This window comes from Alosa pseudoharengus, unplaced genomic scaffold, assembly GCF_046254945.1.
Source record: "Alosa pseudoharengus isolate Yale_2024_CS ecotype anadromous, Long Island Sound unplaced genomic scaffold, YU_APseudo_1.1 YU_APseudo_1.1_scf_2, whole genome shotgun sequence".
Taxonomy (NCBI): domain Eukaryota; kingdom Metazoa; phylum Chordata; class Actinopteri; order Clupeiformes; family Clupeidae; genus Alosa; species Alosa pseudoharengus.
In genome coordinates this window covers 55,059,407-55,084,079 of record NW_027468663.1, presented here as the reverse complement: position 1 = coordinate 55,084,079, position 24,673 = coordinate 55,059,407, and the positions used below count along the sequence as shown (strand labels likewise).

At 45.2% G+C, this 24,673-nt stretch overlaps 1 protein-coding gene across 5 annotated transcripts in view; it reads left to right on the top strand.

The window, feature by feature from the left end:
- rps6ka1 (ribosomal protein S6 kinase a, polypeptide 1) overlaps window positions 1-24,673 on the top strand; it is a 100,539-nt gene extending 75,866 nt beyond the window's left edge. For 4 of the 5 annotated variants that reach the window (XM_076295544.1, XM_076295543.1, XM_076295545.1 and 1 more), the window contains 18 exons: window positions 875-955; window positions 1,419-1,498; window positions 2,118-2,224; window positions 4,158-4,195; window positions 5,989-6,131; window positions 6,552-6,622; window positions 7,111-7,199; window positions 8,271-8,335; window positions 8,482-8,584; window positions 14,423-14,550; window positions 16,048-16,173; window positions 16,438-16,527; window positions 16,910-17,068; window positions 19,600-19,761; window positions 19,987-20,063; window positions 20,609-20,726; window positions 21,794-21,931; window positions 23,377-24,673. In XM_076295544.1, coding sequence (XP_076151659.1) covers window positions 875-955; window positions 1,419-1,498; window positions 2,118-2,224; window positions 4,158-4,195; window positions 5,989-6,131; window positions 6,552-6,622; window positions 7,111-7,199; window positions 8,271-8,335; window positions 8,482-8,584; window positions 14,423-14,550; window positions 16,048-16,173; window positions 16,438-16,527; window positions 16,910-17,068; window positions 19,600-19,761; window positions 19,987-20,063; window positions 20,609-20,726; window positions 21,794-21,931; window positions 23,377-23,499 — 1,898 coding nt within the window. In that variant the 3' untranslated portion in view covers window positions 23,500-24,673. Of the gene's footprint in view, window positions 1-874; window positions 956-1,418; window positions 1,499-2,117; window positions 2,225-4,157; window positions 4,196-5,988; window positions 6,132-6,551; window positions 6,623-7,110; window positions 7,200-8,270; window positions 8,336-8,481; window positions 8,585-14,422; window positions 14,551-16,047; window positions 16,174-16,437; window positions 16,528-16,909; window positions 17,069-19,599; window positions 19,762-19,986; window positions 20,064-20,608; window positions 20,727-21,499; window positions 21,595-21,793; window positions 21,932-23,376 lie in introns of those variants that run through there. The other variant, XM_076295547.1, reaches the window with a different exon arrangement.

Genomic DNA, 24,673 nt, shown 5'->3' with positions numbered 1-24,673 from the left:
TAAGAAATATTTCCTAATCTGGAAAATGCTACGTTTTTTTCGGCCAGCGGTTCTATAATAGTCTACCATTCATTTGTGCCGCAAATGATCAGATGTGTGGCAGAAGCATGGTCATAGCCTGTAACTTCGCTGATCCGCGGATAGCAATCTCATTGGAGAGGAGGCCCTAACGCTGCAGATAACAGACAGAGAAAGGCACAGAACACAGTTGCATGTCCAGTGTAGCCATGGGTCTGGTGAATATAGCCTACCGAATGCAGATGGCTACAAGCTCACGCTTTGCCTGGTCTAGACTAGAAGCTTATGTTTTAAAGATTTAGAAGCTGGGCACGTAGCTCCAGAATCTTTGGTAGCAACCCCGCCCCCTGGTAAAAAAACGTGTTTGTCAGAGAGAAAAAAAATCTGATCATAAAATGTATTGTAAAAAGGAACGATGGTGTTGTAGAAATGTAGCGGAGTAAAAGTACAGATAATTGCTGTAAAATGTAACGAAGTAAAAGTCAAAAGTATGCACTATAAATTCTACTTAAGTAAAGTACAAATACGTGGAAAATTTACTTAAGTACAGTAACGAAGTATTTGTACTTCGTTACATTCCACCACTGCTAGATACTCCACTTGTCTTCGTCACTGTGTTGTGTGGTATGCATCAGGTTGGAGACTCTACAGCTCACACTGTTATACTGTAATGCTATAAATATTGTGGGGAACATTACTTAACCTAATGTGACTAGTTTAAATACACATATATTATGTAGTATTTCATCATTTGACTAAGGAGTGTGTGTGTGTGTGTGTGTGTGTGTGTGTGTGTGTGTGTGTGTGTGCGTGTGTGTGTGTGTGTGTGTGTGTGTGTGTGTGTCATGGTTCACAGTGAGAGACCGAGTCCGAACTAAAATGGAGCGGGACATCCTTGCTGACGTCAACCATCCTTTTGTGGTGAAGCTCCACTATGGTGAGTAGTGCACAGCCGCTTGGCACCACTTGACCCAAAGGGACATTCTGTACAAACGCTCGTTACTGAACCTACACTTGGCACCACTTGACCCAAAGGGACATTCTGTACAAACGCTCGTTACTGAACCTACACTTGGCACCACTTGACCCAAAGGGACATTCTGTACAAACGCTAATTACTGAACCTACACTTGGCACCACTTGACCCAAAGGGACATTCTGTACAAACGCTCATTACTGAACCTACACTTGGCACCACTTTACCCCAAAGGGTACAAACGCTCGTCACCGAACCTACACTGAATCTGAGTTGACTCAGTAAGTGTCTGAGGGCTGCTTGGCATGCAGAGCAGGTTTGACATTTCAGATAACTTAATAACTCTCTGTCTCTCCCTCTGTGTGTGTGTGTGTGTGTGTGTGTGTGTGTGTGTGTGTGTCTGTGTGTGTGTGTCATTGTGCAGCCTTCCAGACAGAAGGAAAGCTCTATCTTATTCTGGACTTCCTCAGAGGAGGAGACTTATTCACACGTCTCTCGAAGGAGGTAAAGCGACTGGCCACTGCCCCTCTGAGTGCATTACGTAATGATATAGAAATACTATACTCATATGATCTTCACAAAAACACCTCTCGTAATGATATAGAAATAAATATGATCTTCACAAAAACACCTCTCGTAATGATATAGAAATACTATACTCATATGATCTTCACAAAAACACCTCTCGTAATGATATAGAAATACTATACTCATATGATCTTCACAAAAACACCTCTCGTAATGATATAGAAATACTATAGTCATATGATCTTCACAAAAACACCTCTCGTAATGGTATAGAAATACTATACTCATATGATCTTCACAAAAACACCTCGTAATGGTATAGAAATACTATACTCATATGATCTTCACAAAAAACTCTCGTAATGATATAGAAATACTATACTCATATAATCTTTACAAAAACACCTCTCGTAATGATATAGAAATACTATACTCATATAATCTTAACAAAAACATCTCTTGGAGGTGTATGTTATGGTACACTTCAGAGTATAACTCGGTCTCCAAAATAGACCTTGGGGTTGTAAGTTGTAGGTCAGTGTTTTTGTCGATTCAGTCATAAGCTAATGATTAGAGTGTGTATGTTTATTTCCAGGTCATGTTCACCGAAGAGGACGTTAAATTCTACCTGGCAGAGCTGGCCTTGGGGTTGGACCACCTTCACAGTCTGGGCATCATCTACAGAGACCTCAAACCTGAGAAGTAAGTGGGGGGACCTGCGGCCATGTTCGTCCCTCAGGTCCACATCCGTGGGAGCCACAGGCATGGGGCAAAAGAGCGTGTTAGCAGAGCCCGGAACCTGCAACCAGTTCAGAAAACGGAAGTTTCCCGAGAGTGGCGGTTCTCCCTTTATTAGACATTCTCTGGTGTTAGCTAAGAGGCTAACCCTCACGGCTGTGCTAGAGGCATAAACCCATGGACATAGCAACAGAGTGTGCTAGCTAGTTAAGAGGCTAACCCTCACGCTGTGCTAGAGGCTAACTCTCACGGCTGTGCTAGAGGCATAAACCCATGGACATAGCAACAGAGCGTGCTAGGTAGTTAAGAGGCTAACCCTCACGCTGTGCTAGAGGCATAAACCCATGGACATAGCAACAGAGCGTGCTAGGTAGTTAAGAGGCTAACCCTCACGCTGTGCTAGAGGCATAAACCCGTGGACATACAGTAGCAACAGAGCATGCTAGCTAGGAGGCTAACCCTCACGGCTGTGCTGGAGTGCGCTAGCATCAGTCACTCCAGGGCTAGTCGTTTGTTGAGGCTAGTTTCAAAGACATGAATAGTCCTAGACTAGAGGAGAGCTTCAACTAGATGATATGAGCTCTATCAGCTGGTGATCCATAATGTCTTCAGGTGTACTAGCAAGGAGCCTAGAACTCCTGGTTGTGCTAGCATCGGCCCTAGCACTGTAAGCAGTAGAGAACTAGCATGAGCATCAGGGAGTGAGAAGCTCGCAACTAGCTCCATAATGTACTTTTGGCTGAAATCAGTGGAGATGCCAGAGATGGTCACTTCAGCACTGACCTCTCCACACCTGTGTGCTGTGCTGTGTGTCTGTTGCACAACAGCGTCTCTCTGAAGAACGTGTTTGCTGGAGCTCATTAATTAGGTAAAACATTATCTTCATGTTTACAAACCACCTCTGCATTCATAGCCATTCATTATAGAACACATGGGGCCCACTTAGCGCTCTCGCACCTGGGCCCACCATTGGCTTGTTACGCCACTGCTCTGTACGCAATTGGATAGTCATTCCTGAATTTCCCCTTGGGGATCAATAAAGTATTTATCTATCTATCTACATCTCCCTCTCTCTCTCTGCTCAAGGACCATTGTGGCAGGGTTGTGAATTCAACATAATGAAGGATGAATTAAATTGTGTTTACCACATTTTTTATATCATGTCATAAGTGGTTGGGACCAATGGAAGATGCAAATGTAAAAAGGTTACCTGTTGAAAGCCTTTTTTTTTGTATTTCCTCATTTTCTTTTTTTTGTCATCATGTGTCTTCCCTTGTGCCATGAGCTCTTAGTGGGAATGAGAGGGAGTCCTACTCAGAGCAGCTGTGCTTCAAAGTGAGCGTGCTTTCAATAGCCTTGATGCACAATTAAACCCTCCGCCATTAATTAGGGTGCGGAGTGGAGCCCTGGGGAAAGGGCTGCTGGGAAACAAGAAAGTGCTCGTCTGAGCAGAACTGCTTGACCATTCTGTACACTGAGAATCACAGAGCCTGTGTGGGGGTTGGGTTTTTGTGTGTGTGTGGGTGTGTGTGTTTGAGTCTGTGTGTTTGTGTGTGTGTGTGTGTGTGTGTGTGTGTGTGTGTGTGTGTGTGTGTGTGTGTGTGTGTGTGTGTGTGTGTGTGTGTGTGTGTAAGAAATCTGCCATTATTATATTGGCCAATGGTAGTGTTATGGTTAAGGAGCTGGGCTAGAAGCCTGAAAGTTGTTGGTTCAATTGTGTGCATGCCTGTGTGTACACGTTTGTGTGTGTGTGTGTGTGTGCGCGTGTGTGCGCGCGTGTGTGTGTGCGCGTGTGTGTGTGTGTGTGTGTGTGTGCATTTTGCAGCTGGCCCCTGCTCCCTTTCTTTGATGTTGTCTTTGTAATGTATTCACTGAGTGGTGCTCTGATCTCTTTCAGCATTCTGCTGGACGAAGAGGGACACATCAAACTCACAGGTACCAACACTCACCATACACACACACACACACACACACACACACACACACACACACACACACACACACACACACACACACACACATCAAACTCACAGGTACCAACACTCACCATACACACACACACACACACACACACACCAAACTCACACACACACACACACACACACACCAAACTCACAGGTACCAACACTCACCATACGCACACACACACACACACACACACACACACACACACACACACACCAAACTCACAGGTACCAACACTCACCATACGCACACACACACACACACACACACACACACACACACACACACACACACACACACACACACACACACACACACACACACACACCAAACTCACAGGTACCAACACACACACACACACACACACACACACACACACACACACACACACCAAACTCACAGGTACCAACACTCACCATACGCACACACACACACACACACACACACACACACACACACACACACACACACACCAAACTCACACACACACACACACACCAAACGCACAGGTACCAACACGCACCATACGCACACACACACACACACACACACACACACACACACACACACACACACACACACACCAAACTCACACACACACACCAAACTCACAGGTACCAACACTCACCATACACACACACACACACACACACACACACACACACACACACACACCCACACACACACCCCAAACTCACAGGTACCAACACTCACCATACGCACACACACACACACACACACACACACACACACACACACACACACACACACACACACCAAACTCACAGGTACCAACACTCACCATACGCGCACACACACACACACACACACACACACACCAAACTCACAGGTACCAACACTCACCATACGCGCACACACACACACAAACTCACAGGTAACAACACTCACCATACGCATCTCAGTGTGAAAGCTCTCCGGATGTGAGCATGTGCAACACTAGCCTGGATCTTTACAGACCATGTGAAGTCAGCACACACACACACACACACTCACACACACTCACACAGCTCTGTCTCTGCATATACGATGTGACAATGTGAGCGTGTCCTTGCATGTGCAGTAAAGTCGTTCATGTCAGTCAGTGAGGAATGACTCCTGCCACTGACCACTGCTGGCGGCCTTATCAGCGCCCTGCCACCTGGACCGATAGCCGTGCCTGCCTAGCCAGCCAGCGGACTCGTGTTATTTATTCACCCCATCTTATCGCAGCCTCTGTCATCAGAGCGCCTAGTTACCCACGGCGTTAAAGGTGACCTCACCTGCGCTACTCCTAACAAGCGCCAAGGCCTTCAGGTGACCTCACCTTGCGCTGTTGAGCACAGAGGCTTTGTTAAGACTGCACGCCTGTGTTACTGATCACCACGGCTTTCATCTGACACACCTCGTATAACCGCCGAAAGCAGACAACGCAATAGCACATCTGCGTAGCACCCAGTCAAGAAAGGCTGTTTGATAGTATGACGGATATTCTGTACTATATCAAATATGAAATACAAACTCATCTAAAGAAAGAATGAACCTATTATACCACTTTTGCTTGACATCTCAAAAGATCTGAGCGTTGATTGCATCATTGTTTCTCTCGTTTCCTCCTGTCTCTCTATCTTATTCCATAATTTTTCACCTCTCTCTCTCCCTCTCTTCACCTCTCTCTCTCCCTCTCTTCACCTCTCTTCATCTCTCTCTCTCTCTCTCTCTCTCTCTCTCTCTCTCTCTCTCTCTCTCTCTTCTTTTGGCTGCAGATTTTGGTCTGTGTAAGGAGGCCATTGACCACCAGAAGAAGGCCTTCTCATTCTGTGGTACTGTGGAGTACATGGCTCCCGAGGTGGTGAACAGGCAAGGGCACAACCACAGCGCCGACTGGTGGTCGTACGGGGTACTGATGGTGAGTGAGACACATCGATGGAAAAAAATAAATAATAATTCTTGCATGCATGTCCTCAAGCAACCCTTGTTATCTACTAAGGTAATGGTGGAGGCATATTTATCAAGTAAAGGTGTATGTATTAAGGATATTAATTTGAACTTGACATATTGGTGAATTAGTGAGTAAGTTGCCTTCTGATGAAGCCACAGCACACCCATCTCCCTCAGCTGGCATCAGGTTCACCATCTGGACCACTTGTCTGTGCTTGAACAGACGCTCCCTCTGAGACGCCTGGGTCTGGACAGTGTGTATATTAGCAGTCTGTAAAGACATCCAGGCATGCAAAGTGTATGTGTGTGTGTGTGGAGGCGACTGGGAGTCTGAGAGGCCAGTCTGCATCTGAAGGCCACTCATTGAGTGTTTTTCTGTCCCTGGCAGTTTGAGATGCTGACCGGGTCCCTGCCGTTCCAGGGGAAGGATCGCAAGGAGACCATGAACCTGATTCTAAAGTAAGTGGTGCTTGAGCGCCATCTAGCTGTCAGTACAGAGCACCACACTCTTCGTCATTCCAGGAAACCGGCAACAGAAATGCTGTTTCCATGGTGATTCTGACACTCTCTCTCCTCTCTTTATTTGTGCTTGTCGTTTCTGTCTTTGTCATATCCCTCTCTCTCTCCCTCTCCCCTTCTTTTGTCATATCCCTCTCTCTCCCTCTCCCCTTCTCTTGTCCTCACTGTCACATTGTTTCTTATTCCCTCTATTTTACCACATCTCTCCCTTTCTACCTCCCTCTTTCCTTCCCTCCCTCTCTTTCTCTCTCTCTCTCTCCTTCTCCCTCTCTCTCTCCCTCCCTCTCTCCCTCCCTCTCTTTCTCTCTCTCTCTCTCTCTTTCTCTACCCCCCCTCTCTCTCTATCTCTCTCTCTCTTTCTCTATCCCCCCCCTCTCTCTCTATCTCTCTTTCTCTACCCCCCCATCTCTCTCTCTGTCTCTCTGTAGAGCGAGGTTGGGGATGCCACAGTTTCTGAGTGCTGAGGCCCAGAGTCTCCTGAGAGCTCTGTTCAAGAGGAACCCAGCAAACAGACTGGGTGAGCAAGACACACACACACACACACACACGCACGCACGCACACTCACACATACACATACACACACACACACATACACGCACACACTCACACACACACACGCACACACGCACACACTCACACACACACACACACTTTAATACCTTTATTTGTGTTCACATTTTACAATAGATTTCATTGAACACAAACAATCTTAGATACCAGCATTGTAAACCCAGTAGCCTATGCCTCTGGTCTCACTTCATGGGTACAAAAAACAGCGCCTTCTCCAGATGTGGCGACTGCCAATTGTCACAGAAATTGAGCAGAATTTTGTTAGAGCCTTTGCTCTTGTCTTAGAGAGACCAGCACACACACACACACACACACACACACACACACACTCCTGAGAGCTCTGTTCAAGAGGAACCCAGCAAACAGACTGGGTGAGCAAGGCACATACACGCACGCACACACACACGCACACACACACACACACACACACACACACTCGCCTCTATTCATCCCCCTGCAATACACATTGAAGACATAAAGATATCCAGCTCACATCTCTTGCCAGGTGGAAGAAATGTACTGGTCACGTAGTTGTACACATGGATAATGGCTCCTTATATCCTTATTAATGGCTCCTTATTAATGGCTCTAATGGCTCCTTATTAATGGCTCCTTTGCTCCTTATTAATGGCTCCTTATTAATGGCTCTAATGGCTCCTTATTAATGGCTCCTTATTAATGGCTCTAATGGCTCCTTATTAATGGCTCCTTTGCTCCTTATTAATGGCTCCTTATTAATGGCTCTAATGGCTCCTTATTAATGGCTCCTTATTAATGGCTCTAATGGCTCCTTATTAATGGCTCCTTATTAATGGCTCTAATGGCTCCTTATTAATGGCTCCTTATTAATGGCTCTAATGGCTCCTTATTAATGGCTCTAATGGCTCCTTATTAATGGCTCCTTTGCTCCTTATTAATGGCTCCTTTTTTCTCTCACGGCGCTCTGTATTTGTGTGTGTGTGTGTGTGTGTGTGTGTGTGTGTGTGTGTGTGTGTGTGTGTTTCTCTCCCTCTACAGCATCTGGGCCTGATGGTGCAGAGGAGCTCAAGCGGCACAATTTCTTTTCCACCATCGATTGGAATGTGAGTCTCTCTCACACACACACACACACACACACACACACACACACGATCATTCACATCCATTCCACGCGTCATTTGTTTGGTTTCTGCTGACCCTGGTATCCGTTATCTGTGGTGTGTTGACCTTGCGTGACCTTTCCCCACAGAAACTGTTCAGGCGAGAGATCAAGCCGCCGTTCCGGCCGGCCGTGGCCAGACCCGACGACACCTTCTACTTCGACTCCGAGTTCACCTCTCGGACACCCAAAGGTGAGAGGATGATGCACACACACACACACACACACACACACAGTTATGCAAAACCTGACGTAACCAGGGAAGTTATGGGGCGTGTTTCAGCCTCTGCACACAATTTCATAGACCTAACTAGACACACACACACACACACACACACACACACACACACACACACACACACACAGAGAGAGAGAGAGAGATGCATATTAGAATTAGATAGACCTAACTAGACACACACACACACACACACACAGAGAGAGAGAGATGCATATTAGAATTAGATAGACCTAACTAGACACACACTTACACACACTTACACACACTTACACACACTTACACACACACACACACACACACACACAGATACATATTATAATTAGATAGACCTAAAAATCAACCGAAGCACGCTCAGGTCACGTGAATGAATAGGCAACATTGCTCATGTCAATCATTGTATAAAGCCCGCCTGGACAATTGGATTGGTCCACACAATTCTCAAGTTTCTATAGGCTTGTCAATGGAGCAAGTCCAGACCGAATTTACCGACCTCAAATTTTGTGGGCGGGATTAAATTCAAGCTGGCTTCATGGCTGTGCATGCACACACACACACACACACACACACACACACACAAATGCACATACACAATCAATACACCACGACACAACCAACAGTCACAAAGGAACAGAGGAGCGGTAAAACGGCCTCAACTTTATGGGTGTGTGTGTGTGTGTGCTGTCTCATTGCTATGGGAATTTGGCCAAATCTCCAAACAGCCCCAATGCCACGGCCGCTCCCACACACTCAGGGTTGTACTGGAGATGAGAAAGAGCTCTGTGGGTTTTAAGCTGCTTTGGTAAGAGAGCATGAAGCCAAAGCAACATCCCGCTAATATCGCATCCCGATAATATCCCATCCCGCTAATATCCCATCCCCATCCCGGTTTGGAGTGAAGTCCATATGTCGTATGTACAGGGTTCCCATGGCTCATGGAATTTCTGGAATATCATGGAATTTTAATAAAGTCTATAGAGCTGCACAGTCCCGCCCACAGCCGATGCCGGATGTAAAAAGTCAATGCAATTTCTCCATTGACAATTGCGGTGTAAGCCATAAAAACTTAACTGCACGTGGTAGACTTAAAACCAGCTACGGTTGTACTAAGCGATTGTATATGCTCCTATAGACACCAAGAGTTTGTGGGGCACTAACCTTGTTTTGAGATAAATGCCTTTTATTCGCGATCTCTTGGATAAGTACTTCATTACCCACAATCCTGAACAATCCCACAATCCCACAGTGATGCCTCTGATTGGTGGAAAGGCCGTTATGGTCATAGTTTGAAACTTTCTCAGCGGAAAAATATTGACAAAGATGGAGTTTTTTACTGCCTATGGCGAATGGCGATGTGATTAAAAACTTTCTTGACGAATATTGGTACTTGTATCAACAAGGATTGGGGTTTATACATCACACGAACTTAGTCAGGGCCAATACACTATCAAATAGACCACTGTAAATGTTAGTTTAAACACTCAAACTTTTCAGGTAGGCTAGCACTAGCCGACAGGCTAACCTTTAGCATTTCCGACATTGTATGTAATTACATAGTGCCAACATTAGCCTACATGCTGCAACACAGGTATGAATATTATGTTTTAGTGAGTGTCCAAAGGGGTGAAAGCCACTTTAAATCGGGTTACATTATTGACTGTTGTGTGTCCGAGTCAGTCTGTGGGTTTTGTAAGGGTCAGCAGCATGAGGGACAAGACCTACAAAGTTGTGGTGAGTTAGCTAAGCAGGGAGGTTGTAATGTTAATGCTGCTAGCAGTGCTAGTTAACATTAGCTAGGCTACTGTAGCCTTCATACTGTATGATTCATATTAATCATTAACCTAGGAATACTTTGTGCATTTAATGAACATTTTGTGTAATAATTCACGGCAAATTAATAAACTGAATATGGTGGTCCAAGAGCAGACCATGCATCAGCCCGACTGAGCAGTGATGACAGCATAGGATGAGTCAGGTAACGTTACGAAGCACTGCCGTTAACGTTAACCGCTTTCACACACACGATATAAAATACACGATGATAAATATAAAATTCAACATCAAAACACTATTATTTACACGATTACTCCTGAAATAACTGCTGTTAACTGCACATTCACTATATAAAAATCACTGTTTGGAGGAAAGGGTTCGCTGCTGTCGCCGGTTGGAAATGAATGATTTCGCGCTGGTTCGTGCTGCTTATATATTTTTCAGTGAGGCCCGGTGGTTTATGGGATGAGTAGTTCCTTCGCTCGGAAATGAAAATATGTACACAGTCTTGTACCTTTGACTTTTTTTGGAATTTCTCTTCGTTTTTTCACTCGAAATGATATGCTGTATGCTTATGAGTTATGCCGTAGCTGGTTAGCCTAAGACATGCTGTAAAACTCTTCAGATACGGATTTTTCCAAACGTCAATGGGAGAAATGAATGGGAATCTTACATCCGGCACCTAACCGCGTTTTGGCTGTGGGCGGGACTGTGCAGCTCTATTCCAGACATGGATAAGTCAGGGAATTCGATCATATTTGAGGCAAAGTCATGACCTATCAGGGAATTTTGTTGTAACAGTTTAAACTTTACTTGCCAAAATACATGCATACAAATTTCCATGTAGAATTGGTGTAATCTGGTTATTAGCTTTACTGTGTATGTATGATATTGAACCTAGATTTCTGATTGGCTAACCAAACCTGAACACCACCATTGGCTGTTCAACCAGAAAGTGCCAGAACAGTCTCACAAAGATGAGCTGAACTGTAGGATGATTTGCAGCTGTAAAACTGATCCATACCCGTAGAATAGATTTGTGAATGTGCTACATATTTGTAACATTAACAATTACAATTACAAATCATGTTTACAGTTACAAATAATTTCTACAGTTACAAATAATTTCTACAGTTTCAAAACATGATATGCACATACAAAACCTACGAGTCTTCTAATTACATTGTTGTGGTAAAATTGTTCTACTAAATGTGTTGTAGATATAGGGACTACAGGTGGAAATTAGAAATTGTTGCTATAACCTGGACAAACACATATTCTCTTGTATCACAAGATTAATGTTTATTTGTGCATTGTCCCTGTTTTAAATAAATAAATTTCCAATTTCCAAAGTGACTTGATATGACTGTGATGTATGATTTAGTAGAAGTTTCATAACTACAATAACAACAACAACAACCTGCATATAGCACTTTCCCAAGGCACCCAAAGCACTATACAGTGAAGGGGGAGCCTCACTAAGCACCACCAACGTGTAGCACCCAGCTGGGTAATGAGAACCTCACTAAGCACCACCCATGTATAGCACCCAGCTGGGTAATGAGAACCTCACTAAGCACCACCCATGTATAGCACCCAGCTGGGTAATGAGAACCTCACTAAGCACCACCCATGTGTAGCACCCAGCTGGGTAATGAGAACCTCACTAAGCACCACCCATGTGTAGCACCCAGCTGGGTAATGCACAGCAGCCATTATGTTCTTATCCAACACTCAGCACACACCAGCTGGAGGTGGAGAGTGAGAGAAGGAATGAATTCAAATGTATATATGTGAGAGTATATGTGAGAATATGAATATGGAACTGCCATGGAGTATTGTATAATGTGTGGATTGTATAATGGAATGTTGAATAGGCTGTTGTAACGTGTATATGTACATTGGACCAAGTGACTAATTGTCACTCGGCGTTCACCCGACTAGTCTTAGACTAATGACCAATTGTTTGGTTTTGCCAGACTCTCCCGAGTGACTAATGACCAATTGTTTGGTTTTGCCAGACTCTCCCGAGTGACTAATGACCAATTGTTTGGTTTTGCCAGACTCTCCCGAGTGACTAATGACTAATTGTTTGGTTTTGCCAGACTCTCCCGGCGTTCCTCCGAGTGACTAATGACTAATTGTTTGGTTTTGCCAGACTCTCCCGAGTGACTAATGACCAATTGTTTGGTTTTGCCAGACTCTCCCGAGTGACTAATGACTAATTGTTTGGTTTTGCCAGACTCTCCCGAGTGATCTAATGACTAATTGTTTGGTTTTGCCAGACTCTCCCGAGTGACTAATGACTAATTGTTTGGTTTTACCAGACTCTCCCGAGTGACTAATGACTAATTGTTTGGTTTTGCCAGACTCTCCCGAGTGACTAATGACTAATTGTTTGGTTTTGCCAGACTCTCCCGAGTGACTAATGACTAATTGTTTGGTTTTGCCAGACTCTCCCGGCGTTCCTCCGAGTGACTAATGACTAATTGTTTGGTTTTGCCAGACTCTCCCGAGTGACTAATGACTAATTGTTTGGTTTTGCCAGACTCTCCCGAGTGACTAATGACTAATTGTTTGGTTTTACCAGACTCTCCCGAGTGACTAATGACTAATTGTTTGGTTTTGCCAGACTCTCCCGAGTGACTAATGACTAATTGTTTGGTTTTGCCAGACTCTCCCGAGTGACTAATGACTAATTGTTTGGTTTTGCCAGACTCTCCCGGCGTTCCTCCGAGTGACTAATGACTAATTGTTTGGTTTTGCCAGACTCTCCCGAGTGACTAATGACTAATTGTTTGGTTTTGCCAGACTCTCCCAAGTGACTAATGACTAATTGTTTGGTTTTGCCAGACTCTCCCGGCGTTCCTCCGAGTGACTAATGACTAATTGTTTGGTTTTGCCAGACTCTCCTGAGTGACTAATGACTAATTGTTTGGTTTTGCCAGACTCTCCCGAGTGACTAATGACTAATTGTTTGGTTTTGCCAGACTCTCCCGAGTGATCTAATGACTAATTGTTTGGTTTTGCCAGACTCTCCCGAGTGACTAATGACTAATTGTTTGGTTTTACCAGACTCTCCCGAGTGACTAATGACTAATTGTTTGGTTTTGCCAGACTCTCCCGAGTGACTAATGACTAATTGTTTGGTTTTGCCAGACTCTCCCGAGTGACTAATGACTAATTGTTTGGTTTTGCCAGACTCTCCCAGCGTTCCTCCGAGTGACTAATGACTAATTGTTTGGTTTTGCCAGACTCTCCCGAGTGACTAATGACTAATTGTTTGGTTTTGCCAGACTCTCCCAAGTGACTAATGACTAATTGTTTGGTTTTGCCAGACTCTCCCAGCGTTCCTCCGAGTGACTAATGACTAATTGTTTGGTTTTGCCAGACTCTCCCGAGTGACTAATGACTAATTGTTTGGTTTTGCCAGACTCTCCCGGCGTTCCTCCGAGTGACTAATGACTAATTGTTTGGTTTTGCCAGACTCTCCCGAGTGACTAATGACTAATTGTTTGGTTTTGCCAGACTCTCCCGAGTGACTAATGACTAATTGTTTGGTTTTGCCAGACTCTCCCGGCGTTCCTCCGAGTGACTAATGACTAATTGTTTGGTTTTGCCAGACTCTCCCGAGTGACTAATGACTAATTGTTTGGTTTTGCCAGACTCTCCCGAGTGACTAATGACTAATTGTTTGGTTTTGCCAGACTCTCCCGGCGTTCCTCCGAGTGACTAATGACTAATTGTTTGGTTTTGCCAGACTCTCCCGAGTGACTAATGACTAATTGTTTGGTTTTACCAGACTCTCCTGAGTGACTAATGACTAATTGTTTGGTTTTGCCAGACTCTCCCGGCGTTCCTCCGAGTGACTAATGACTAATTGTTTGGTTTTGCCAGACTCTCCCGAGTGACTAATGACTAATTGTTTGGTTTTGCCAGACTCTCCCGAGTGACTAATGACTAATTGTTTGGTTTTGCCAGACTCTCCCGAGTGACTAATGACTAATTGTTTGGTTTTGCCAGACTCTCCCGGCGTTCCTCCGAGTGCCGGCGCCCACCAGCTCTTCCGGGGGTTCAGCTTCGTCGCCACAACACTCTTGGAGGAGGAGCCAGAGGAGCCTCCCCCCCAGCCTCTGCACCCTGTGGTCCAGGTGAGTGGTCCAGACAGCTGTCAATCACTTTGTCAGGATCCCACCCAGTGTCCTGATAGGGGAAGCAGGAAGCTGTGGGCCTGCTGCAGAAACTCCTCCCAGGTTTGGATCAAGAGCAGTGAAGGAGCGCCCGCAAAGCTACACTATTAGATAACGTTCAAGATGGACTTCACAGCTGGAGTCCCCACAAAGCTACACTATTAGATAATGTTCAAGATGGACTTCACAGGAGTCCCCACAAAGCTACACTATTAGATAACGTTCAAGATGGACTTCACAGCTGGAGTCCTCAGGTCTAGTCCTGTACACTGTTGTGAAGGTCAGCAGATGTCACTCATCCCCAGTGCAGCCATTAGTACTTTCCTGGGCCTCTGGAACGCTGCTCCAGCGGAGGATGTGGTGTCCATTTCTCACCACTAGATGGCAGGGTTTCTCCCAACACGCCTGTACAGCGGTGGTGGTGTGTTGCATAATGCCATTAGGGCCGGGTCTCAGAGGAGATCTCAGTGTGGATCTGGCGTACGTGTGGGCGAGTGTCGGGGCTTTTTCATATTTATGCAGAGGGTGGTGTGTGTGTGTGTGTGTGTGTGTGTGTGTGTGTGTGTGTGTGTGTGTGTGTGTGTGTGTGTGTGTGTGTGTGTGTGTGTGTGTGTGTGTGTGTGTGTGTGTGTGTGTGTGTGTGTGTGTGTGTGTGTGTGTGTGTGTGTGTGTGTGTGTGTGTGTGTGTGTGTGTGTGTGTGTGTGTGTGTGTGTGTGTGTGTGTGTGTGTGTGTGTGTGTGTGTGTGTGTGTGTGTGTGTGTGTGTGTGTGTGTGTGTGTGTGTGTGTGTGTGTGTGTGCGCGTACATACGTATGGGTGTGTGTGTGTCGGGGCTTTTTCATATTCATGCAGAGGGTGTTCTGGGATAAAGCTTCTCGTTCATCATGTACCGCCACTTAGGAGCCATTAAATTTTTTTAGGAGCCATTTTTATACTTATACGTTTGGGTTCTGAACATCCTGGCCTAATTCACATTAGCTGTGTGTGTGTGTGTGTGTGTGTGTGTGTGTGTGTGTGTGTGTGTGTGTGTGTGTGTGTGTGTGTGTGTGTGTGTGTGTGTGTGTGTGTGTGTGTGTGTGTGTGTGTGTGTGTGTGTGTGTGTGTGTGTGTGTGTGTGTGTGTGTGTGTGTGTGTGTGTGTGTGTGTGTGTGTGTGTGTGTGTGTGTGTGTGTGTGTGTGTGTGTGTGTGTGTGTGTGTGTGTGTGTGTGTGTGTGTGTGTGTGTGTGTGTGTGTGTGTGTGTGTGTGTGTGAGTGAGTGAGTGAGTGAGTGAGTGAGTGAGTCGCAAGCAAGCCTTGTTTTTTATTTGTTTTTATTGATGGAATCATTTGTGTGTGTGTCACTGTGCATGAACGACATAATTAAGCATAGAAGTAATGAAATTCACTATTAAGAGAGAGTGTCTGTGTGTGTGTGTGTGTGAAACATGTAATCCATCTCTCCTCATGTGTCCCAGCAGCAGCTGCATGGGAAGAGCATCCTGTTCAGCGACGGTTACGTGCTGAAGGAGGACATCGGCATGGGCGCCTTCTCCGTGTGCAAACGCTGCGTCCACAAGACCACCAACACGGAGTATGCCGTCAAGGTCAGACCTCTCTCTCTCTCTCTCTCTCTCTCTCTCTCTCTCTCTCTCTCTCTCTCTCTCCATCCATCCCTCCTTTCTGTGTATCTGTTCTTTTATCTGTCTGTCCATCCCTTTCTCTGTGTCTCCTGTTCCTCTCAAACATCACACCATTCTTCTCTCTTTCTCTCCCTCCATCTCTTTCTCTTTCTCTCTCTTTCTCCCTCTATCCAAACAGCTCCTTTGTTTAGCATCTCATGGTTCATCTCATGGTTGTGGTGATTGCAGGTGATTGACAAGTCCATGACTGACCCCTCAGAGGAGATTGAGATTCTACTGCGGTACGGCCAGCATCCCAACGTCATCACACTCAAGGATGTGAGTACACAACAACAGTAAACAACAATATAAGCTTCCTCTCCCACATTAATGAAGCCCCACCAGGCTGCAGGTTCAGAGCTTCATCCCAAACAGATGAATGGGGTTCACTACTGACTGGGGTTCAGTACTATCTGGGGCTCAATACTAACTGGGGTTCAGTACTAACTGGGGTTCAGTACTGACTGGGGTTCAGTACGGTTCAGTACTGACTGGGGTTCAGTACTAACTGGAAGAGGAGCATGGAAGGATTGTAGTTTAACAGCTGTAGCTTGCTGTTCCATGTAGATCTATTTGACTGATATTTGGATTACTATAACAGTACTAATACTAAGCATTTATGAGTCTACATGGATTAAGTGTGTGTGTGTGTGTGTGACAGGTGTATGACACTGGTAAAGAGGTATATCTAGTGACTGAGCTGATGAGAGGCGGCGAGCTCCTGGACCGCATCCTCAAGCAGAAGTTCTTCTCCGAGAGAGAGGCCAGTTCAGTCCTATACACCATCACCAAGACCGTAGAGTACCTACACTCACAAGGGGTAAGAACACACACACACACACACACACACACAATTAGACACTCTGCTTAGAAACTCTGCTTACCAATTTCTTCAAAACTGTTTTTCGCAGCAGATGTTTTCCACATTGTAAATGTATCATTGCTGTCTGGCACTTTTCCTAAGTAATTGAAAACAGCTGTTGTAAAGCCACTTCTCAAGAAGAATAACCTGGATGCCTCCATGCTAAACAATTACAGGCCCATATCCAATCTAACTTTTGGCAAAATAATAGAAAAAGTAGTCTTTAATCAACTAACCACCTTCTTAACATCAATTACTTTAAGTCTGGTTTTCTGGCAAATCACAGCACTGAAACAGCTCTCATTAAAGTTTCCAATGACATACGCCTCAACACAGATTCAGGTAAAACATCAGTCCTAGTGCTACTGGACCTTAGTGCAGCATTTGACACTGTTGATCACAATATTTTACTACACAGACTAGAACACTGGGTTGGATTTACAGGCATAGTTATCAACTGGCTCAAATCATATCTACAATCTCTTTGTTGCCATCGGCAACTGTATCTCAACACCAACATCCTTGACCTGTGGTGTTCCCCAGGGTTCGATCTTGGGGCCACTATTATTCAACCTCTATATGCTTCCACTTGGACAAATCATCAAAAATAATTTGATTCCATATCAAAGCTATGCAGATGACACCCAAGTTTACTTTGCTCCGTCACCAAATATTTTGGTATTTTGCTATTTTCATAAGTGATCATTTGTAAATTTGTAAATAACATTGTAATCATTTGTAAAGCACTTTGGGTCAACCCTGTTGCGTACAATGTGCTATATAAATAAATTGACGTGACTTGACTTGACAAATGACTACTTGAATCTCTTTGTCAGTGTATTGACCAAATCAACAACTGGATGTCTCAAAATTGGTAAAAAGAAGGAAAGACTTCGGGTCGCCACTGCAGCTTCAGGTGACAAAACGCAGCAGCTAGGGTTCTCAAGAAAACTAAAAGAATTGACCACATTACTCCAATTCTTAAGTCCCTGCACTGGCTTCCAGTAAGTCCCAGAATTGACTTTAAAGCACTACTGCTTGTTTATAAACCGGTTAATGAAGCAGGACTTAAATACCTATCAGACATGCTTCAGCAGTACACACTTTCTCAACCTCTCAAATCTCAGGAGAAAAACCTGTTAGTAAAACCTGCTGCTTATAACTAAACATGGTGAAGCAGCTTTTAGCTGCTATGAGGTTCAGCTCTGGAACCAATTTTCGGATGACATCAAAAAGGCACCAACTGTAGCCAGTTTTAAATCTAGACCGAAGGCCTTCTGCTAACTGCACTGAGTTACACATTCTGAATCTGTCTTTAAATTAGTCTACCTTGTGTCTTTTATTTTGTCTTTTTAATTATTCTTTATTTTTAAATGATTTTACCTTGTGTGTTTTATGTTTTCTTTTTTATTATGAATACTTTTTCAACTATTCTTTGACTATTGCCCTTCTATGACTCGGTGATTTGCTGTTACTGTTTGCTTTTGTTTATATTGAATATGAGTATGAAATGCGCTATTTAAATAAACTTGACTTGACACGCACACACCATCACCAAGACCGTAGAGTACCTACACTGACAGGGGGTAAGAACGAATACACACACACACACACACACACACACACACACACACACACACACACACACACACACCGAATGAGTGAGAACACACTACCACTGACACTCTCACTCTTTCTAACACACACACACACACACTGTAGAGTACAGTTACATTCTATACATCATCACAAAAACGAATCTAGCTGCACTCTAAGGTGATGAGATGAGGTGGGGATGAGCGCAGGTGTTTGCCGTTAGTTCTGTTAATGCTCCAGGCAGTACAGAGGCAGCAGCACCTCAGAGCCTGTGCATGTGAATGGAGCTGAATGGAGCTCTGATGGATGCTAATATTATGATGCTAATCTGATGGATGCTAATGCTGCTGTAGCATGGCTCCTCACCATTTAACACCTTCACAAATCAATACACATCAACACCTCATCACCTCATCAAACAATCAAACCTCACCCACTAACCACTAACACTAACACTACAGCTGAAGAGGATGAGCTGCCTTTCTGCTCCATTTCCTCTTCATCTGTTTCACTCCTTCTGTCTCTTTCTTTCTCTCTCTCTCTCTCTCTCTCTCTCTCTCTCTCTCTCTCTCTTCTATTCCTCTCTCTCCTTATCCCCTACTAACCTCCTCCTTTATTTCCCTATTGTTCTCTCTCTCTCTCTCTCCCTCTTTACCTCACCTACTATCTCCCTACCTGTGTATCTGTCATCTCTCTCTCTCTCCCTCTCTCTCTCTCCACACTCCCTCTCTCTCTCTCTCTCTCTCTCTCTCTCTCCACTCTCTCTCTCTCTCTCTCTCTCTCTCTCTCTCTCTCTCTCTCTCTCCACTCTCTCTCTCTCTCTCTCTCTCTCTTCTCTCTCTTCTCTCTCTCTTCTCTCTCTCCCTCTTCTCTCTCCCTCCATCTCTGCTCAGGTGGTGCACAGGGACCTGAAGCCCAGCAACATCCTGTATGTGGACGAGTCGGGGAACCCCGAGTCTCTGCGCATCTGTGACTTCGGCTTCGCCAAGCAGCTACGGGCCGACAACGGCCTGCTCATGACGCCCTGCTATACCGCCAACTTTGTCGCACCAGAGGTCAGTGTGTGTGTGTGTGTGTGTGTGTGACAGTTTATGTGCCTGTGTCAGGGCACACATATCTGTGGCAGTGTGTGTGTGAGAGAGAGAGAGAGATATTGCAGGAACCTGATTACAGTTCACACATGAGCTCACTAATTGGGTCCCATTCAGTGTTGAGTTTACTCTGTAATTTGCACTTGTGATTAAGTGTGTGTGTGTGTGTGTGTGTGTGTGTGTGTGCAGGTTTTAAAGCGGCAGGGCTACGATGAGGGATGTGACGTCTGGAGTCTGGGAGTCCTGCTGTACACCATGATCGCTGGGTGAGGATTGGATTAACACACACACACACACACACCGTATTACAAACAGAACATTGAGCATGCATTTGTACACAGGGAAATGCTACACAGACTCACACACACTCTGGAACATGCTGGCCTCGCATCCACACACATATTTACCCTTTATACTTACCACAGCACACATATTTACCCTTTATACTTACCACAGCACACATATTTACCCTTTATACTTACCACAGCACACATATTTACCCTTTATACTTACCACAGCACACATATCCAGATAGACAAATATTCAAATGTAATGTTATATTTTTTCTCTCTCTCCCTCTCTCTCTCTCTCTCTCTCTCCCTCTCTCTCCATCTTTCTCTCTCTCTCTCCATCTCTCTCTCTCCCTCTCTCTCCATCTCTCTCCATCTTTCTCTCTCTATCTCTCTCTCTCCCTCTCTCTCTCTCCATCTCTCTCTCTCTCCCTCTATCTCTTCTCTTCCTCTCTCTCCTTATCCCCTACTAACCTCCTCCTTTATTTCCCTATTGTTCTCTCTCTCTCTCTCTCTCTCAGCTTCACTCCATTTGCTAATGGTCCAGAGGATTCTCCAGAGGATATCCTCAACAGGATCGGCAACGGCTCCTTCACTCTCACAGGAGGCAACTGGGACCACGTGTCTGAGGCCGCCAAGGTCAGATACAAATACATACATTATGTACACACACACACACACACACACACACACATACACCTAATCATGCACTTTCCCTCATATATCCTTATAAAACAACATTGACCATGTATGAAAAATCTAGGCATGGACGTACACACATACACATACACACACACACACACACACACACACAGATACACCTAATCATGCACTTTCCCTCATATATTCTTATAAAACAACATTGACCATGTATGAAAAATCTATGCATGGACGTACACACACACACACACACACACACACACACACACACACACACACAATGAGCCCCCTGCAGGGGGCTGCTGTGACACACATCGTGTCTCTCTTCAGGACCCAAAACTAGGCCGTGTGTAAAGTGTGTCATATGCCACCGCTCAAGGAGCTGAAAACCAGCGCTGCTACACTGAGCTTATTCTAGAGAAAGAGAAAGTGAAATATGTCAAGCCATTTGGGTTGTAATCTTGATTACGGCTTACAGCTCATGAAAACCAAAAATGAGTATCTCAAAATATTAGAATAAGGAGGTTATAATACAGAAATGTCGACCTTTTGAAAAGAAATGAACTAATCTGACTAATCTGAAATAGTTCATTTATATACTCACTACTTGTTTTGGCTGCTTTTGCACAAATTGCTGCATCAATGTGGTGTGCTATCTATCTATGGTGTCCAAGATGCTTAATGTGTTAGCATACTATATTAGCATACTGAATTAGCATGCCCATGTTCTTCTGTGCTGTCCCCTGCTGTAGGACCTGGTGTCCAAGATGCACCATGTGTTAGTCTACTATATTGGCATACTGAATTAGCATGCCCATGTTCTTCTGCGCTGTTCCCTGCTGTAGGACCTGGTGTTAGTATGTGTTAGCATATTATATTAGCATGTGTTAGCATACTGTGTTGGCCTATTGTATTAGCATACTGTATTAGCATGCCCATGTTCTCCTTTGCTGTCTCCTGCTGTAGGACCTGGTGCTAGTATGTGTTAGCATATTATATTAGCATGTGTTAGCATACTGTATTAACATGCCCATGTCCTGCTGTAGGACCTGGTGTCCAAGATGCTGCACGTGGACCCCCACCAGAGGCTCACGGCCATGCAGGTGCTGAAGCACCCCTGGATCGTGCAGCGCGACAAACTGCCCAACAGCCAGCTGCAGCACCAGGATGCCAAACTAGTCAAGGTGCCCCCATGTGCTATCATACTGTACTAAAAATGCAGTACACACACACACACACACACACACACACACACACACACACACACACACACACAAGGATATTATCATATAGGTAATGCTACAAATATGCCTACACATGCCAACATCTGACTCAGACCATACTGACTAACAGTACTAATAGTAATACTTGTTGCATTTGCATATGCAATAGCCTACACTGCAGGAACCATATGCTATAGCAAGATACTATACTACCTGTGTGTAGTGTGAATAAACTGTGCACTGATCCTGGACCTGCAACATGGTGATCTAGATGTCCATATTGTAGTGTATTGGCTTAGCCTGGCTAGCGCCACCACTTCTCAATGAGACGTGGTCTGGGAACCAAACGTTAATTTTCTCGTATTTGAAAAAAATGCCCAGATCCGTTTATTGGGTGCCACGGATGTCTATCAAATGCGTCTGTGCATAGCTCATCATCGTCTTGCTTTCCCCCTTGTTCTGTGATTGGTCCCCTATCTCAGGCGAAAATTTGCTCCATGGTCTCCAGGCTGCCTTAGCAGCGTGAATCAAATCGCGCGCAAGGCAGCATGGGAACACCCAGGCTAGTATTGGCTATTGCTACACCAGAACAGAAGATGCAGTGTGTCCCATTGTTATGCCAGTCTGTAAAGGGTGAACACCATAACGTGAACAACATTCTACACTCATTTTATTTCCATAATGAAGACACACGCAGGGGGGGTGCTGTGGCGCAGCAGGCTACAGTGCCCGGACCATATACGGGTCTGAGTGCCCACGGGGACCCAGGTTCGAATCTGACCTGCGGTCATTTCCCGATCCCACCTCATCTCTCTCTCCCAGTTGCTTCCTGTCAATTTCCACTTTCCTGTCCAAATAAAGGCAAAAAAGCCCAAAAATATATACTTAGACACACACGCAGCCCAGAAAAGAATATTATTCTGTCTGTAGAATGTTACGGCCAACTCGTTACCAGACCGAAACAGAAAGAGGGACACGGACAACAAGCTTCAACGCAAATAATAATTTATTGAATTAACGCAAAGCAACGTTACCAAATACAAGATATCTAGGGGAAAATGAATGGGAGAAGTGACGTGTGTGTGTGGATGCAATGTAGGTGCCAGTAGATTATGTGAGAGACTAAATGAGTAGACACAGAAAAGAGAGAAGTAGAGAAATCTAGAATAAGGGAGAGTGAAAAGTGCCAGTGCAAGAGAAAGTCAAAATAGGTGTCTGCATGAAAGAAGAAAAGGCCTAATGGGAAAGAGAGGACAGCCCCTAATATAGCAGCACCTGGTTACACCTCCCCAGGTGCAACCCCGCCCGTGCACTGACATGGGACGGCCTGAGGAGGGCACAGGGGGTCGTAACAAGAAACAAATTGTTCCAATGATGCTGATTGTACTTCCTTGCTGTTCCTGCAGGGGGCGATGGCAGCAACCTACTCAGCGCTGAAGAGCTCTCAGCCCCCACCTGAGCTGAAGCCCATCGAGTCGTCCTTCCTGGCACAGCGACGCGTCAAGAAGCTTCCCTCCACCTCTCTGTAGAGAAAGAGAGAGAGAAAGAGAGAGAGAGAGAAATAGAGAGAGACACGTGGACTTACTGCAATCACATACACACACAGACACACACATGTTCATGTACACTGAAACACATCGTATGAAAAACATGACTGAGGACGTGTCCTTCACAAAAAACATTACCAGCTGAAGCAAGGGGTACCACCCCCCTTTCTCCAAGACACCCCTGTTCCCGGTCATCAGTAGCCTAGTTGGGAGGGGGGGCTTCAGAAAATAGCCAAGGACTGGGTACTGGGGGGGGGGGGGGTTATTGATGCCGAATGTGTTGTGATGTGGTGGAAAGACGTGATTGGCTGTGATTTCCTGTTCTGTGCCTGACTGTGCATGCCGAGATGGAGCGATGATCCAACCCAACCCCAGACCACACAAGCAAGCACACTGTTATTATTCCTAGGTTTACCTTATTATTGTTATTGTTGTTATGATTATGAATGTGCTTGCTCAAGCACACAGCGTTCCAAAGTAATGCTGTATCTTAAAGAATGTCTGTTCATCTTCTCATTGGTCCCCTCGGCCATGTTCCCCTCAGTCACGCTAAGGTTGGATATCGTCTTTTTGCTTGTCCATCTGTAAATGTAGTCCTCCATTCCCTGTGCCCGTTCCTCCCCCGGCTCCGGTCACCTCACCCCTGACTCTGTCCGACTGGTTTCAAATTCCTTTGAATTGGCCTGTTTTCTGGAGATCCGATATCTCCGTCTCGTCATTTTCCCACTCCCCTCCCACCTCCCCTTATTCACACGGCCTCTCAGATCGAGATCCGCAAGGGTTCCGTCTGGTTCTAGGGTTCTAGGCGTCAGCTGAGCGGTTCTGTGAGCACTTGCCTCCGCTTCTTAGAGACTGTTGCACTGCACGGGTTTATGATGTGAACCTTGTAGACCACTGGAAGGGGAAGGGGGCACTTGGTTTCATATGGGGGGGGGGTGTTGACTGTTGAGAGATTTGGAGTGTGTTCTGCATGGTCTTGTCCAGCTTGCTTCGCCGCGTCGCTTTTCCAGGTCGGCGCTTTTTGCTTGCTGACCTTAATGGGCTTCGGGTTCGAAAAAATGCAAAGTGTCTCCTGATATTTTTTGTCCAAAAAAAGAGATTGAAATAAAGTCTGCCATATGGTTTCCAGTGGCATACATGTGGCATGTTATATATA